Genomic DNA, 19,067 nt, shown 5'->3' with positions numbered 1-19,067 from the left:
TAAAATAAACTATTGGGTAAGTCGGATGGATGAAGGGAAGGGATAAAAAGTTAGACGGGACAAAAAATTATTTTTATGAGTCAAAAGGAAAGTAAAGCTCTGCCCCCTTTGTTTATTTGCTTAACTTTATATACAACCACACTCTTAGATGTTATATTTTTGCCCCTATTCATCATTTTAATTAACAGTAAATTATGTCTTCCTAGAAACACATTTATTTTATAAATATGAGGTAAAGTTTCATATTGTGTATAAATGAGAAGATTGAATACTATATCATTGAAAAAAAGATTCATAAATTTGAATCTTAAGGTTTTAGATTAACATGTCGTGTTAAATTTATTTATGTGATTACTCATGATCCATTGGTGTAAATCTCTTTAATGTTTTTTCTCTTCGGTGACACAATAACTGGTATCAAAGTCGATGGTTCGACTTCATGATCAGCTCGCACAAGTAAGATGGGGCGACAGTGGATCCTTAGTTTAAACATCTCTTGTATCAAAAGTTTTTTTGGTAATGGATCTAGACGATGTATCTCATGAGTGGAGGAAAAAAAGGCTCACACTAGAGGGAGAGATTGTTGGAGTAAGTGTAACATGAAGTGACACACCATGTAAGAATGAGAAGGTTAAACATTATATAAGTGAAGAAAAGACTTATAAATCTGAGCTATAAAGTTTTGAGTTAAAGTGTTATCAAGTTCACTTACGCATTCATGTTTCATACTGTATCTGTATCTGAATCAGTGCTTCTTAGCAATACTTATCCTCAAATAGTTTCTCGCCTGATTTAAAGCTAGCTCTCTTGCTGCCATTGGTACAGGAGAACCTTCCACAGAAAACATCACTAAACAAGAAAAAAGAATAAGACTAAAGGGCATCTTTTTTGGTAACATCTAAAAGTAGATGTTGAACATAAGTAAAAAGAGAAACCCAGCTTATACATTCCAAATGTGATTGTAACACAGTCCAAAAAACATTACATGTAGGTACTAATTTACAAAGCTAATGGTTAAACCACTTCTTTTGTTACTTATTTTATTTGGGAAAGCAAATGGAATATTATTTTTTTCTTTAAGTTTTCTTCTATCATTTTTTTTTTGTAATTCATTTTACATAAGAAATTACGCTGACCATTTTTTTTATTCAAGGGATTGGTAAATCAAAATCATCATCTTCAACATGGTGCTACTGATATATAACAATGGTACTCCATACCCCTTGGACATTTAATAGGCATGTTAGTGTGTATGCTGCTTCGTGCATGCAGCTGCTCCTCACCTATAAACTGTTCCAAGATTGCTTCATAGGTGATCCTGCCCTACTGGTTCAGAAAACTCGGATTGCTTACAAATTATTCCAACATTGCTTTATTAGTAGGAAACTTTTTATGAACATATTATGTCAATACAAAACTTGTCCTTGTTAATCTTCTTGCTTCAATTCTTACATTTCAATCTTGCTGTGGCTGTCTCGAAATTGTGCTTCACTCATTCAAAAGGAGTTGTGACTATTTTTAGGTTTCGACCAAGACATGAAAAGGCTTCTCACATGTATGCTCATTTACAAAGAAGCACCCAGCGAATAAAATAAAAATCTGTTTCCAATAGCACAAGAGGGCCTTGCATCTCACACTTGCAAACCATTCGCATATTTAGTGATTTCTTTCGTGTGGTTCATGCCAAGTGAAATCCAGGAAGTCACATACCTTCTTTTCTTTATAAAATTTCAAACTAGCACATCCGATGCTGTCTTTAGGCTTTTCTAAGCAGCTGTATAATGTATGCGGTTTTGTCTTTTCTTGGACTTGGATCCACAATTAGAGTGAGACTCTACTGCAGTTCTAAATAAATTAGTTCTCTTTCATTCTTCTGGTAATAGTTGACAGCATAACTTATAAAATCTTTATCAATCATGCACAAACTAATGGTCTTCTAGGTTAAATTAATCCTGTCATTTGTAAAGACATCCTCTTACCTGGTCATATTCTGCAGTCTCATGTATATCTTGTGTAAATAGCTTAAGCTCTCTGAAATACTTTTATATTCTTATAAATAACTCATAATAAAGTTGTAGCTCAAATGTAACAATATGTATTGATTATTCAATCAAATTCAATGAGTAAATCCAGCTAATGACAAAAGAAAGGTAATACATACCAAAATAGCTATGTGGTTATTGTGGTTATCCAACTTTTTCCTCAAAGATACATTTTAAGAATCGGGCATGGTGGTTGTCAAAGTTCCTTTCCGGACTTTCTTCAGGTCTAATAGTGTGTTTAGTTTAACACTGGTGCACTTTCCAAAGCAGTTGAATGTGGAAGCAATAAATTATTGAATTGCTGTTCTACATGGGTTTAAATGAAAAAAATAAACATGTTCTTAGCAATTACAGAAAAACAATGAATTTCTTGTGTAGTATGGCAATAATTAATTTGAAAATTTTCCTCTTATTTTTATCTTAAAAAAATTTTAATCAGAAAAAAAACAATATACTTATTTTTTATTCCAATTAAATAACATAAAAACGGCTTACTACACGTGAAACAATTTTTCAGAAATTTTAAATTGTGTTCATGGTTATATAATACGAAATCATTAAATATACTCCATTAAATATTTTAAATAAATTAAATTAAAAGGTATAGTAACACTTCGTGAAATAAAAATATTAAATGGGAAATAAGTATAACTGTATATTTTTTGCTTAATATATAGTTTTTTTTTGCATGATAAAATTTTATCATAATCTTGTGAATATTTGGAAGAAAACTGTGTTAAACTTATTTAGATTTATCTTGTTATATAAGCATTCAAGTAGATATTTGGTTAAGCTTATAAAAGTAACTTATAATGTCTATACTTTTTTGTGGTGAATACTTATAACTTCTATATAGTTTCCTTTTCATTTACCTTAATAAGTTTCATGGTGAAATTGAAATATGAAAGCTTATCAAAATAAGATATAAACTCATATGTAATAAGTGTTAATTAAATAAATACTTAATTAAATTATTTATCTAAATAGGATCTTATAAAAATACTTTTAAATATGCATAATATAAACAATTTAATAATATAAGATGTTATGTAGTGACCTTCCACCCAAAAAAGATGCTACATTGTTTGATTTACTAAAAAGATAAACAAATAAAATAGTATTTAATAAATAGTTAAGTTACAGTATAACTTTTTATGGTATATGTTGTTTGATGGTCAATATATAATACAAATAATTTTGTATTGTATTTTGTTTGATGTGTGTTATGCATAAAATAAAATAATATAAATTTTACTATAAAATCCTAAGTGCATTAATAACATCTTGACGACACAATAAAGGAGAGACACCTCCACGGAAGAGACACGACCCCTAACGCCACAGGATCATCGTGATGGCGGCAACCATGACACGACAAGGTGACATGACCTCGTCAAATTTGGTCAAAAGAAGAAAAAAAAACATAACAAGAAAGAGGGAAATGAGGATAAAAACATTTGAATAAATTAACAATAAAAAATAAGCAGAAAGAGAATAACAGTTCATATGATTCTCGCTGGTGACTAAGACGACCCTTATCGACGATCAAGGTATGACGTTTAAAGAGAGATTTAGAGAAAGAAATGCATATAAAAAAAAGATGAGATAATGAAAAGTTAAAAAATATAGATAATATTATATTTTTACTTTTGTTGGATACTAGACAAAAAGTTATACCATTTAAGAAGTTACAAATTTTTTGATATTTGTTCATTCCATCATTCTTTATTTTGTATTGTTTTTGAGTATTTTTTAAATCAAATATTACATAAATATTTTTATATTGTTCAGTGTTTTATTTTATTTATTTTTTACGAATGAAACACACCTGTAATGAAATATTACCGAGTTTTTGCAAAGAAAAATGAAAAGGTAAACTTTTCCGTCAAGAAGAGCCTTATTCAGCAGATAAATAATCAATTGATTTTTTTCTAAGTGAAATATCCACCTAAAATCTTTATCTTTATTTTTTTTTTCCCCCTTTTTATATAATCTTTTATTTCCTTTCTTACATGTTAAAAACCAATATAAATATGGTGAAGAAGGGTTTAGGTGGGTTTTGAGCACTTGGCACAGAAGAGCACGCTGAGAGAAAGGAAGATGATCATCCCCGTTCGTTGTTTCACCTGCGGAAAGGTCTATTCGCTTCCCAAACACTCTGTTTCTTCCTCTTTTCACTCTATTTCGTAAATTAAAAACAAAAAAGTTTGGGCCTTTATGTGGGATTATGGTTTAGGGTTTTGGTTAATTAATGATCATTTTGTTTCGTTTTCTCCGATTTAGGTCATTGGAAACAAATGGGATACCTATTTGGACCTTCTGCAGTCAGATTACAGTGAAGGGTCGGTACCCTAATTCCTCTCCTTTTTTTTCTTTCAATTTTTTAAGATTGATTGAAGGATTTGTTATTTTTTACTAGTTTTTCTCTCCAGATATGGGGTTGCTGAGACAGAACAGTTGAACTATTTTTAGTTGTTTATCTATATGAATAGCTTTTTATTTGTAAGGATTATTATGCTACTTGGTAATTGTTCTGTCTAGGGTTTCGTTGGAGGGAGAGAGTGGTGCTAAGACCATGTGCTGATGTGCTTACTTGTGAAGTTGTTGTTGTTAAATGTATTGTTTTCTAAAAATCTGTGTCTTTGTGTATGTGCTTGTCATTATCTTGTGTTTTGAATTAAATTGTGGCTTGCTCTTGCTTTGACTAGCTGAATTTTAGGTAAGATTGCCTACGTAGTGACATGATTAGTCTGTATATATGTAAATAAATTGTCTCCTTGGAGAGTAAATAAATATGTGTTTGTGTCTGATCTATTCAAATGTTATTTGCTTGTCATAGTTGTGTTGTATCTGTAGGTTGTTACTCTTTGGTCATGTGTAATAACTTTAATTGCTGGGTATTATATATATCATTTGAGTGGTGGAGTTCATAGTCACTTCCATTTCTATCTTATTGTCAGTTCAACATGCATTTATATACAATGTAGCATGTCTGGCTTAGCTGCAAATGAACTTGTTAGAACTTGTCACCCCAAAAATAAATAAATAAATAAAAGGAACAATTAAGAATTTTAAGCGATAAGCTAAGCACAGATTGTATTTGCATTTGGCATAACTTGTCAAGAAGTATTAGTTTATCATATAATATTTCTCTTCCTCAACCGCATCCTTTGAGGGATATAGGGTACCATCGTGTATATTTTGAAATACTTGATTCCTTAATGGAATTTTATTGTCTACCTCATGGAAAAGATTAGTTTTAATATTGGCATAATGATGGATTGCAGAGATGCACTGGATGCTTTGGGACTGGTTCGATATTGCTGTAGGCGCATGCTTATGACCCATGTCGATCTCATTGAGAAGTTACTGAATTACAACAGTAATTCTTGTTCCCTCTATTATACTTTTCGTGTGTTTTAATTTTCAAATATCAATCGGTTTGTACTGATCGTACTTTTGGTTGCAGCTCTGGACAAGTCTGATCCCAGTTAAGAAGGCTTAAGGAGCAAAGAATGACCAAGATGTTTCAGTTGCATTCCATGCTATCTGGCCAATGAACAATCTTTTTTCCTTTTCTGAATTGTTTTGCTACAAGCTGGTCATGGTTGTGTGCTGATTCATGTGAATTATGGTTATCCGTTCTTTAAAGGGGCTATATGACAAAGCGCAGCTTATGTTAATTACTTCATTTCTAGTCAGTGTGATGCGAAGCTGTCTTTTGATATTAATATCTCATACACAATTATATGTCTACCATACTTTAGAAGACTGACCCGTACTTTTAAAAATCTGATTATTTAAGAATGTCCTAAATTTATATATTTAGAAATATTGCTACCTGACTTACTCTGCATGTTGCAATTTAAAAATATATAATGCGTGTAGTGTTAATTTGGGGATGAGTTTATGTAAAAAAAGTTAACCTTAGAAAATTTCATCCCAAGTGTTAATTGAGTATCAGACTGGCTCTTAGCAGCACTATCACGAACACCATTGATAATATATAATATCTAAAGCGTAAAATGTGATGAATACATGTTAGCAATATTAGTGTATTCTGTTTAATTGACACAAAAAAAAAGTAGGATAATAATATTTGGAATTCTGTATTATAAAAAATTGGTAAAATTAATTTTCATTTGTTTTTGGAAAAATAAAATAAACTTAGTAGAATTGTATTGTTTAAAATTATTTTTTAACATTTAAATACTAAATTAATAATATTATTTTAAAACAAAAATAAAAAGTATCTTTTCTTTACAAATTTTCGTAGATATTTATTTATTTATACAGAGAGAACTTAGATGTGTGTCTTTCACTTGCATAATTACAACATGATACAAATCATATCTTTTTTGCTATAATTGGTAAAAATTTAATCTATTTTTTATTGGAATTTCGTTGTTATATAATGAAGTATGTATAATTTTCATTTTTTTATCAACTTTGATTTAGTAATCAAATATTGTAACTATAAATTAAAATAAATAAAGAAATAAGTAATTAAAATAAGTAATTTGACATTAGAGAAACTAATAAAAAAAGTAGAATTTCAAGTTGCATAATAATAAAGAAAATTAAATATGATAATTTTTAAATTGAATAAAAAAATAAAATAATAAGAATAAAATAATAAGAATAAAATTAAAAAAAAAACAAAACTGGTAACTTATAAGTTAATTTATTTTTCACAAGTTATTTCAACTAATTTATCAAAATAAGTTATTTCAAGTAACTTATAAAAAATAAGTTATTAAAATAAATTTATGTATCAAACGAACTTATTTTGGTAGAAGGAACTTGAGAGCTTATTAGAAGGCTTACCAAATATATCTCAAGATGGTTGGTTCATGAAAGGCAGGAAAGTCTTCCCACCCATGAATGGCATGAGGACTTCTGGTATCTCTTCCCCCATCTTCCTTCTGGTAGTTCTCTAGTATGCAGCAAATGGTCCTCTCTCAGTAGCCGTGAGATTAGAGTTCAACAAGTGAACATATTGCTTCATCTTCTCATTGCTCTGCAGCAGTTAACATGCAAAGTGCAACAGTTAAATTTATGAGACTACGTTCATGTATAGGCATTATTAATGATTATTTTCAAAGTATAAATTTGCTAGTCTGCCTAATAAAATTTACAACACAAATATAGTTGTACACATATACGAATTTCATTTCAATAGTGTACTTTAGTTACAAGAGATGAAAATCTAGCAAACATGATTGGGCTTGGATTTGTTTGGAATATTATAAATAACTACACAATGATAGGGTTGGAGAATACATTTCAACATTGGCAGGGTTATTCTCCAAACAGAATTAAGCCAACAATTTTTATAATTTCTGACACAGGAAAAGTTTTATCAACATTGGATATGCTCCTCAATTCAAAAGTAAATAAATAAATGCAGAGGTTGAACATGACATGCCGAAGTCTTCAATTTGGACTTTTTTTTATCAGCAGGGTACAAAAATATGCCTCCATAAAGCAATGCACGATGAACATCAGCTACCATGCTGTTAATGTATAGACATATCATAAATTGAAAAAAAGAATATGAAACAGTCATTCTGTGGCGACATTCAAGTGCAGTAGTTCATGAGAATAACACAAAGCAAAGTTGAGTTAAATTCATTAAAATAGCCATTAACAAACTCTTTTAGTTGCTGATTATCTTGTTTTTGTTCTTGTGAACAAACAAACTGAATTATCAATTTAACAATTGCATCTATGGATTATACCAAGTCTTTTTATCTTCTATTATATCAGCCATTCTTTATGCATGCTTCAATGTTGTGAAATCCAAGGGGATTTAACATCAAGAAGATTTACACCAATGAATCATGAGAAACCACATAAGTGAACATAACATCACACTTTAACCCAAAACTTAAGACTCATGTTTATAGGTCTTTTCTTTCACTTATATGATCCTCAACTTTTTCATTTTCACCCAATATGGACTTCACCTCACACTTGTACTCCAACATTCAAAAAATTTCAACAGGAAAAAAAGGTTCATTGTTCATATTAATTTGATATGAGATTCAGACTCGAGAAGCTGAAAAAAATGTTCTCTACCAGAAAATGAAAACCCACCTGCTAGAGAATTGATGATTTTGCCAAAACTAGGAATTTATGGCAACGAGTGTTAATGAAAAATAACCGTTAATGATTTAAAAGCTCAACTCTGCACCTAGTTGATAATATGCATGCTTCATTATAGAGCTAACCATTACCAAGGAGAGTCTTCAGGTGGCTTCTTCTCTTTATTTATTTATTTATTTTAAATGCAACTTAGCAGCTCTTTTTCATTGATAATATCTTATGGTCTGGCTACTAATTCAAAGCGTTGTTTGCATTAACCGTTAGAAAATATGAAGTTAAAGAAGATTCAGAGTGGCAATTAACCAACTTAACTCTGAGGAGGACTAAAACAAGGGCAGCGAACAAATTAGACTGCTTCAAAGGTTGAGAATCTAATGATACCTTCTAATATATCTTAAGAGACTTTGGCGATGAACCATCTTCTGGAAACTTGCATTGCCAACGTAACTGAACAGAAGGGAAAAACAAATTACAAGATTGGCAAAAATTGCACTTTTGTGCCTGAAAACATTATAACATTACTGAATTCAAGCATACGTGGCGGTAGGACTGTCCCAGTTTTTGGAATCTCCTTCATTCTTTGAATAAATCTTGCCTATATTTGGGATCTGCACAGAGAACCACACATCAAATGATTTACATATGCCTCAAGTAACCCACAGATGGCGTGGATATACATGTGTTTGTACTCTATGAATTAATACACCAACTTTCTCTGCCAATCATCTAAATAGTTAATAAATATTGTTCAACATTTGATTCTAAAGCACAGTCATCGTGAGAATGTGAATCAGAATCTATTTTATTATACTTTATTAGAGTTTATGTTAGAATTTCTACTGTTATTTGTCATGTTGTTACAAGTTTCTGTTTTAATTAGAGTTTATGGGTTGTTACAAATTAATGGGTAGCTTTATTTGTCCTTATTTTCTATTATGAATCTTTTGTATTTAAAGATTGGAAAATATGAAGTAAAGCATTGGAGTTTTAGCCTTCATTTTATTGTGCCTGGTTGAAATTTATTTCTTATTTCCAATTAGTGGTATCTGAGCTCAATTGTTCTTGAGGGAATTGGTAAAGAGAGAGTTCACCAAACACTTACCATGAGATTTGAAAATGTAGTTTGATAATTTAACCATTACATTGTTAGTTTTTTAGGTGAGAATTATCACTTATGGACACTTAGAATGCAGGCTTATCTTGACGCTGGTGATCTTTGGGAGGTTGTTGAAGAGGATTATGAAATTGATCCATTACCAGACAATCTAACGATTGCACAAATCAAGAATCATAAGGAAATAAAGCAGCGAAAATCGAAGGCAAAGTCATATCCGTTTTTTGTTGTTTCTCAAGCAATCTTTACTAGAATTGTGACTCTAAAGTCAACAAAGGCCATCTAGCATTGTTAACAAGGTGAGATTGCTTGGAACTTAGTTTCTTGATACAAGGATATTTCAAAAAATCCTTGTGACTATTCCTGAGAGGTTTGAATCCACCATTTCATCTCTGGAAAATTCCACTGACCTGTCAAAAATTAATTTGGCGAATTGGTGTATGCTTTGCAAGCCCAAAAGCAAAGGAGATTGATGAGGGAGGAAGGCATGATTGAAAGAGCTTTACAAGCCAAACTAAAACTCAATCAGGGTCAGAAGGCAAAGAAGAAAAGGACCCATTGGAACTTTGAAAATGGACAGAGTTCCAATAAAGGGAGTAAAGCTGGAGATGAAAAGGCGGATTATCCTCCATGCCAACATTGAGGAAAAAGGAATCATCCTCACTTCAAATGTTGGAGAAGGCTTGATATACGCTGCAATAAATGCAACCAGAATGGTCATATTGCAAAATTTTGCAAGAATAAAAGGCATCTCAAGCTAAAGCTCAAGTGGCTGATCAACAACACGAGGAGGAGGAGCAACAATTATTTACAGCAGCATGTTTTGCCATCAACAATAATGGTGAAAGTTGGTTGATTGATAGTGGATGTACACATCATAAGACCTATAAGACCTATGATGAGGAGTTGTTCAAGGATCTAAACAGAACAATTAATTCAAAAGTCAAGATAGGCAATGGAGAGTGCATAACTGTTAAAAGAAAAGGCATTGTTGCAATTGAAAGTTGCTCAGGTACTAAAATCATTATTAATGTGCTTTATGTACCTGAAATTAATCAAAATTTGTTGAGTTTTGGCCAGCTACTTGAAAAGGGCTACAAAGTATTGTTTGAAGACAAAATGTGTCTAATTCAAGATGCAAAAGAACAAGATCTGCTTAAGGTCAAAATGAAGGGGAAAAGTTTCTCTTTGGATCTTATGGAAGAGGTGCAGGCTTCTATTTCAAGTACAATTAATGTCACTGAGCTTTGGCACAAGAGATTGGGTCATTTCAACCATGCTTCATTGTTACACATGAAAAAACAGAATGTGGTGAAAGGCTTGCCATCATTAGAAGATCATGTAAGCAGTTGTGGCACGTGCCAGTATGGGAAGTAGTCTAGGTAGCCATTTCCATAGTCTAAATGGAGAGCATCACAAAAGCTACAGTTGATTCATATAGACCTTGGAGGACCACAACCTGAATTATCTTTAAAGGTAAGTCGATATTACATTGCTTCTATTGATGATTGTACAAGAATATGCTTGATTTATTTCTTGAGATTCAAATCTGACGTTGCAGGAGTTTTTTTTTAGGTTTATTAAAGCTTGGATTGAAAATCAATCTAATTGTAAAATCCAGGTTTTAAGGTCTAATAAAGGGAAAGAATATGTCTCAGATCAATTTAATTCCTTCTATGAAAAGGTTGGGATTGAGCAGCAACTTACTACCCCTTACATTCCACAATAAAATGGAGTGAGTGAGCTGAAGAATAGAACAATAATGGAGATGGCTAGATGTATGATGCATGAGAAAGGACTTCCAAAGAAATTTTGGGTTGAAGCTGTTAATACAGCCGTATTTCTGTTAAACAGGCTTCCTGCCATGGAGGCACAAGGGAAAACTCCTTTTGAATCATGGTACGGCCATAAGCCTTTTGTTCAAAACTTCACAGTTTTTGGTTTATTTGTTTTCCTTATGTGCCAAAGGTAAAAAGAGATAAGTTAGATAGAAAAAAAAAGGCTGGAATCTTCATTGATTATAGTACAACTTCAAATGCTTATAGAGTCTTCCGACCATAAACTGACAAGATTCTAATAAGCTGAGATGCTCATTTTGTTGAAGATAAACAACGGAATTGGGAGAAAGATAAATGGAAGCAAATTTCTGATTTTTCTTTTATGAAAGATGAAAATGTTGATGATCCTCATGTTAGAGGAACTAAATTGCCTTCTGATATTTATGAAAGACGTAATGTTGTTGTGTTAGAGCCTGAAAATTTTACAGAAGCATAGAAGGATTCAAAGAGGATAGTCGCAATGAAATAGGTGCTCAATATGATCAAAGAGAAGAACCAAACTTGGGAATTGGCTTCTAGACTCAAACACAAAAATGTTATTGGTGTTAAATGGGTGTTTAGAACCAAAATCAACGCAGATGGTTCTATTAATAAACACAAGGCCAGACTTGCAGAGAAGAGGTATGCTCAAGTATTTTGGAGTTCATTTTTCTAAAACATTTGCTCATGCGGCTCATCTTGATATGATCAGTCCTTGCTTTGGCAGCACAAAAATGTTGGAAGGTGGTTCAACTAGATGTGAAGTCTACCTTTCTCAATGGTTATTTGTAGGAGGAGATATATGTTGAACAACTTGAGGGTTTTGCAATTAAAGGGCAAGAAAACAAGGTTTATTTGCTGAGTACTTGTATGGTTTGAAGCAGACTCCAAGGGCTTGGTACACATAATTAATGAGTACTTGTTGAGTATTAGCTTCAGAAAAAACCTCAATGAGCCAACTTTTTATGTGAAGTGCTTGAATTCTAAGATTCTAATAGTTTCTCTATATGTGGATGATCTTTTATTAACAGGAAGCAATATTATGTATGTTGAGGAGTTCAAGCAAGATATGATGAAGGTCTTTGAAATGACAGATTTTGGAGAAATGGCTTTCTTTCTCAAAATGGAAGTCAAACATAAAAGAAACTTTTGTCAGCCAAAAGAAATATGCCAAAGAGAGTTTGAAGAAGTTCCTAATGGAAAACTATAAAGTTGTAAGTACTCTAATATTTCACAAGTTGAAGCTTTGCAAGGATGATGATGTAGAAAAGGTGGATGAGACTAATTTCAGAAGTCTTGTTTGTTGTTTCATGTATCTTACAGTAACAAGACTTGATATTTTGCATGTTTGATTAGGGAGGATCATTGGATGATACGAAAAGTTCTTCAGACTATTATTTTACATTTGGTTTTGGAGTGTTTTGTTGGACTTCAAAGAAGCAGGATATTTTGGCATAGTCAACTGCAAAAGCAGAGTTCATTCCTGCTACTACAACTATTAATCAAGCTTTGTGGGTGAGGAAAATTCTTTTTGATCTGCAAATGATTCAAACAAATTCAACCAAGTATTTATAGATAATCAAGCTGCAATTGCAATCTCAAATAATTTAGTCTTTCACAGGAAGACGAAACACTTCAACATTAAACTCTATTTCCTTAAAAAAAGTTCAAAAGGAAGGGGAGGTTCTATTACAATACTGTAAAACAGAAGACCAATTGGCAAATATCTTTACAAAGCCACTTTTGAAAGGAAGGTTCGAGAATCTAAGAGAAAGTCTTGGAGTTAATAGTTAATGATGCAAGGAGGAGTGTTGAGAATGTGAATTAGTATTTATTTTATTATACTTTATTAGAGTTTATGTTAGAATTTCTATTGTTATGTTGTTACAAGTTTTTGTTTTAATTAGAGTTTATGGGTTGTTACAAATTAATGGGTATCTTTATTTGCCATTATTTTCTATTATGAATCTTTGTATTTAAAGATTGGAAAGTATGAAGTAAAGCATTAGAGTTTCAACCTTCATTTTATTGTGTCTTTGTTGAAATTTTTTCTTATTTCCAACAATGATTGATTTGTCATCTTTAAATGACCTTTTGTCCGTTCATACAAACAGTATATGCATGCCATCATGATATAGTTTCACAGTCACCATTTAACCATACCTGTTTGGTTAATTCAGAATACCAATTGATATACTAGCATCATTGGAAATCCACTGATTTTGCTAGTTTCATGGATTGCATGTTACACGGGTTATGAATGAGACACGGTGTCTTGATTCTAGACTGGTTCCTCCATGGTAATTGCAAAGACTTGACACAAAAACTGATAAGATCATGAAAATTTTGTTACTCCAATCCAAGTTTGAAAAAGTTTCAATTCTTTGCAGGTCAACTCTTGCAATTGTAGGCAACAAAATCCATAAATCACCCCGTTATTGATTAATTAAGTAAATGAAATGAACAATAATAATATAAAAAAACTCAGACAACAAATTATGATAATTAAGTAAATAGAAACAGTTGGATTTGAGACCTTCTAATGCTATTCGCAACTAAGGATTATTGTCAATTTCAGTCTTACTTATCCTTCTTTATCAAACTCTGGAAACACAAACACAAGTAAAAAAACAAGAGTAGTTAAAGAACGATAATGATAAGTAGAAAGGATAGGAGGTTTTCAAGGAAAACAGAGTATAGAAGGACCAAATGTTCAGATACAATACTGAGAATACCTTTGATTATGCTAAGGATGAGCTTCACTGATCTTAAAATGGATGACTTTACTGGATGCTGCTAACAAGTGATCTTGTCAAGGAAGTAGGAAGTAGCCTATGAAGGAAAAAGTAGAGGATAATATACATAACAAAATCATATTTAACTATTCTACAAGATTGCAAGATTCTAATATACCTTTAATTCTATAGATTAAGGCACTTTAATCTCTCCATTTTAGTTGCAATTGATAAGCAAGCTACAACTAACAATTGCACAGTCCAACTTGCACCTCTCTAAACACAGAAGAAATAAACCTTGTAATCTCACAAACAAGGGATAAATAGAAGAGGCAAGTATAGTCTTTTCTTCAAGTTAGGTACTCTCCATTATAATAAAGTTAGGCTAAATGTCACTTTTGGTCCATTATGTTATTTTGATCCTTTATATTTTTAAAAGTTTATTTTCGTATATTAAATTTTAAAAGTTTCATTTTGGTTATTTCTTCTAATTTCTATTTTCAAACATTAGTGTGTCATTAACTTTAAATTTTGAAGTAATTAGTTTAAAATAGTGACGGCTAAAAACTATCATTATCTTTTTAAAATGCATTTAATCACTTATTTCCTTAACCTCCATCATCTTTTTTTGCATACTCCATAACCACCACAGCATAAACAATGCAATTACTGTTCACTCAAATCTACAACCTCCTTAGCACTACAATCATCATCAACAAACAAATTAGATCTACAACATCCATCTACCAAATAACACCATTGTGCCACCCCATAGTCACACCACAACCCAGCACCAACATAGATCAGAAACATTGGACCCCAACAGTGATGAGAAGCTTCAGATCTGATGTCGCGGTGGTAATTTTGGGTCTTGCTTCGATTTTTAACCACACTATTTTAAATTAACTATTTAAAAATTAACAGAACACTAACATTTATTAACATAAATAAAAAAAATACCAAAATGAAACTTTCAAAAACATAAAAGATCAAAATGAAAATTTTGAAAACATAAAGGATCAAAATAAAACTTTTAAAACTTAATATACGAAAGTAAAAAAAAAAAAAACCATTAAAATATAATGGACCAAAAATGAAATTTAACCTAAAAGTTAAGCAAATTATCCATTTACTTCTTCATAGAATACTTGGGAGGAAGAACTATTCAATGATCAAGGAAGGTAAAAACTAAAAAGTTCATAGAATTGTATGCATGGATAGTTTAAATATTGTAATAATGAAGGAAAATGAGATGTATCTTTTGAATATAAAAGAGTTCATAGACAATTGAACAAAGACAAACAAATGAATATAGACTTCAAGACTAAGGGGACTCCATTGGATTAGGATTTTAAACAACTTTTTATAATAAAAAGTCTTGTAATATTCAATCACGATTTTTAAATAATATAAATAACTTTTGTGGTATTCAATTAAGACTTTTAATATTTTTTAAAGAAGACAACAAAATTTAGTGGTATTCAATTAGAATTTTTTATAACTTATAGAAAGTCTTTTGATATTCAAAAATATACAAATTTTGATTGATTATTTTTTAAGAAGAATTTCGATGAATTTCATCATACTTTTTAGTATAAAACATCTATCAAACAATCTTACCCAAACCTTTAAGATTTTGCTAGACTTTTTTTTTTCTATTGATTACCAATTTTTTTTCTCTCATTACACATACCATCTCTCTTTAATATTCTTCAAGATGTGTGTGTCATATATATTTTTTCTATTCTTTTGGAATAAAAAATGTCAAATATACTTTTTCCCTCTACATTTCTCATCTATTTTCTAAATTAAATGAATACTTGTCTTATATGCTATGACTAATCATGTATTTCTTATACTAACTATATCAATCATTTACTCGACACAATATTTTCGTAACTGTCATTCTTAATTTTGTCATCTATATAACTTAGTAACCTTCCTACCAATCTTACACCCTCATTACTCACTATTCCCTTCTAGTATATACTTATTGTTGCACCCATTTAAATATGTCATTAGATTTATCATGAAATAATTGTAGTAATTAAAAAAAATCAGAAAACCAACATATAGTTTTAAATATTTATTGTTTAAATCCAAAAGTAAAAATGAGAAGATGTTATTACAAGAAAGGTTAGTATAGGAGGACATAAAACTAGAATTAATATAATTATTAAAAGATTAAAAAAAATATATTGATTTTTTTTATCTAAACCTTATCATTTCTTATTATTTTTTCATTAACTCTTGTAATTTTGAATATGTTTTTAAAAATTCACATAATCCTTTCAAATCTTATAAATCTATAAAGTTGTGTCAAATCCTTTAAATTTTTATAATATAAATCTATTAAAATTGAAACTAGCATACAAGTCTTGTAAAGAAATATTATAAGTCATAATATTTTTACATAATCTTTAAAACTTACAAAAAAAAAAATTGTGCTAAAATAATCTTTTAAAATCCTACTTGAATACAATCCTAACTAAATGTAGAACTATCTAATTAGCTCATTTTAGGATTTTAAGAAAGAAAAGGAGACAGCCAGAGAAATGTAAGAAAAATTGGGAATAGAAATTAGGTGAATATAAAAGGATGTGCTTTGGAGAAAGAAAAAAAAAGGTATCAAGTCACCACTAGTCCATAAATTAGGGATTTGTTTGATTTCAGAAGGTGATTTTGTCCTTTTATTTTTAGAATTTATAAATAATTATAAAAATGTCACCATATTATTACATTGATTTATGATTTTAAAGATTTTGTATAAAAAATAATGAAAAATAACAGAAATAATTGTGTGAACACAAATCCAATATATCATTCTTAAGGCATAATAAACAAGAATTTATAAGGAATCAAATTAAAATAAAAATGGCAACTTGCAAAATCAGAAACCAAAATAAAATAAATAAACAATACAACATTTGAAGAAAAAGACAAACCCTGATTTTTCTCAAACACATTTTCGTGTAACCGTCGTCTTCTTGTATCTCTATGGCTGCCCATAAACATTTCTCAAGTTTGGGGAAAGGGACGATTGTGAAACTTATTCCTTTATCCTTACTACCACAAACTACTTACAGAATCCTAAAAGTAAAAAACCCAAATGATAAAAGAGTCAAGTCTATTTTTAGTGCACATAACACACCACAGGACTAAACATTATCCTCATCAATGTTCATCCTGGTCAAGATGTATTCTGGTTTCAATTGATCCTTAACAATTGCAAGACACCAACATACCACACAACTTAACATTGCATGAACTTGTTTCACACAAACACAACACCTCAAATTATCAATTTATTTATGCAATTTCTCCTGTAAAAACGATTTAATATTTAATAAATTATAAAAACTACATGTGAAGATTTACATTGATAGGATTCTGGTTCATAAAGGGTGCTTTCCCTTAATTCAACTGTGAGAGTTAATTAGCAGTCAGGGATATAAATGGTGTTCGTAATCGGTAATGGAGGCATAGCAAGGCAAAGGTGTTGTTGATTAGAGAAATACGAGGAAGAAGTTGTTGCCCTGAATTCTTCATTTTTTATTTATTTTATAGATTGACATTTTTTTATTTTAATTTTGATTACATGTAATTTATTCATTGATTGTACCTCAGAGTGATTGTGTTGAATTTGTGCCCACACAAGTATTTCTCCTTGAGCAAGTTAGAGTGCTGCAATCTAGGAAGAGAGTTCATGGTCATTAGGGGTGGGAATAGATCAGGTCGGTCTACAGACGTCTACGACCTGGCCTACATAAAGCCTGATCTGAACTGGTTTATTTAATTAAAATATTAGGTTCAGATTTTTTTAAAAATCTATTAAATTAAATAGATCAGGCTCTTAGGCTTATTAAAAATCTTATAAGCATGATAGACCGACCTATATATATATTATTTTTTTGGTATCAATATATAATATTATTTTTTGGATACAATTCATTTTTTTTGAAACTATCAGACTTTGATTTACACATTATTGTTCCATAACTTCTATTCCTATAATCAAGGACTTTAATCACAATGTCCTTTTATATTCATCATTATTTTGATTGACTTTCCTTTTTCAACTTTCCTATTCCATAAAATTTAAATATTTATTAGAGAGAAAGCTTTTAAAAAGACTATCAGGTCATGCCAGACTTTTAAAAAGGTTAGGCTGAACCAAAATAAAAGTCTTTGATAGGCTCTAGGCCAGACTAAGGCTTCAAAGATTCATCGTAGATTAGGCTCAAGCCTTTCAAAGCCAAGCCTGACTTGACCTATTCCCACCCCTAATGATCATAGGTAAAGCCTTGGAGGAAAAATTGGCCTCTTAAATTTGGTATGGGTTCTCAAGTGTCTCCAGAGAGCACTTGATTGAATGCAAGAGTAACAAGAATTTAAAATAATTTGAAGTGTAAAGAAACAGAACAAAATTTAAAGTAGTAAAGCAGAATATAAACTGAAAAAAAAAAAGGATTGCATTGATTGATTTTGGTTGAAGGTCCTTATAAACATATCCAGAGTGCATGTTTATACTGAAAAATCTAAACAAACTATCCTAGATTGTCTTAACGCTCGGCCACTATTGGCTTGACCATAACTAAATCGGCTAACATAATGCTTATTTCGGCTAAGTCTTAACGCGACGTTCCACTTTTAGCTCCTATTTTCCAAGGTCCACTTCCTGAAATCAATTTCATTTTTTCAAAAGAAACTAAGAGGGTGTTTGAAAGAACTTATTGAAAGCTTAAGCTTTTTAACTTATTTCAATATGCTTCTTGGCCTAATTTATCAAAATATGTTCTTCATGGTCAAATTTATGGTATAAGTCCTCCAATTTATGATTGAGTTAAACCGTTTAGTTGATATTATATTAGGAGCATATTTGAATTTTGAAAATAATTTGTAAGTTTATAAATCATTAAATTTCATGTTTTCCTTATTCTTATTATTTTTGTGCTATAATTGATATTTTTATTAATAGTTAAATTTAGAAATCTGAGACAGGGTAATGTGTGGGCTTTTATGTACTTTAGTTAAAGATAGATCAGGGATTATTGTTAGGTTAAGCATGTATTCCTAGTCAGAGTGATGATTGTTTTGAGGATTGACTTGTAATTTTTTTTTACCACCAGGGGTGTTGGCCCGCGTTTGTGTATTACGTGACTAATTTCGAAAGAATTATAAAATAAGATAATCCGGTTCTTTAGTAATATGACAAAATCAACAATCGCAAATTTCTAATAGTAATAGTCTT

The 19,067-nt window shown here is 30.6% G+C and overlaps 1 protein-coding gene and 1 long non-coding RNA gene across 3 annotated transcripts; one reads left to right on the top strand and one right to left on the bottom strand.

Moving 5' to 3' along the window:
• Positions 1–940: 940 nt before the first annotated feature.
• Positions 941–14,126, bottom strand: LOC102663218 (uncharacterized). Of its 2 annotated transcripts, none has more exons than XR_412660.4 (8): positions 13,995–14,126; positions 13,817–13,913; positions 13,618–13,685; positions 13,245–13,407; positions 8,688–8,758; positions 8,532–8,597; positions 6,870–7,062; positions 941–2,348 (listed from the first exon to the last, which is right to left on the bottom strand). It is a non-coding gene; the product is annotated as an uncharacterized lncRNA (long non-coding RNA). The 2 variants fall into 2 exon arrangements; XR_005886366.1 differs by having other exon boundaries at positions 941–2,343.
• On the top strand, positions 4,029–5,773 carry LOC100527000 (DNA-directed RNA polymerase subunit 10-like protein). The gene is made up of 4 exons (XM_003517647.5): positions 4,029–4,178; positions 4,326–4,384; positions 5,330–5,424; positions 5,512–5,773. Exons 1-4 carry the CDS (start codon positions 4,143–4,145, stop codon positions 5,535–5,537), a joined length of 216 nt encoding a protein of 71 aa, XP_003517695.1. The 5' UTR covers positions 4,029–4,142; the 3' UTR covers positions 5,538–5,773.
• Positions 14,127–19,067: the final 4,941 nt, after the last annotated feature.

Source organism: Glycine max, chromosome 1, assembly GCF_000004515.6.
Source record: "Glycine max cultivar Williams 82 chromosome 1, Glycine_max_v4.0, whole genome shotgun sequence".
In the NCBI taxonomy this organism is placed as follows: Eukaryota; Viridiplantae; Streptophyta; class Magnoliopsida; order Fabales; family Fabaceae; genus Glycine; species Glycine max.
Note: the sequence above shows the minus strand (reverse complement) of the source record. Positions and strands in the feature narration are given on the sequence as shown.

Bases quoted from the DNA above. Each gene is read 5' to 3' on its own strand.
- LOC100527000 (XM_003517647.5), top strand. From the start codon at position 4,143: ATGATCATCCCCGTTCGTTGTTTCACCTGCGGAAAG. The intron at 4,385-5,329 runs GTCGGTACCCTA...GATGGATTGCAG, and splicing joins CAGTCAGATTACAGTGAAGG to AGATGCACTGGATGCTTTGG. The intron at 5,425-5,511 runs GTAATTCTTGTT...TTTTGGTTGCAG, and splicing joins GAAGTTACTGAATTACAACA to CTCTGGACAAGTCTGATCCC.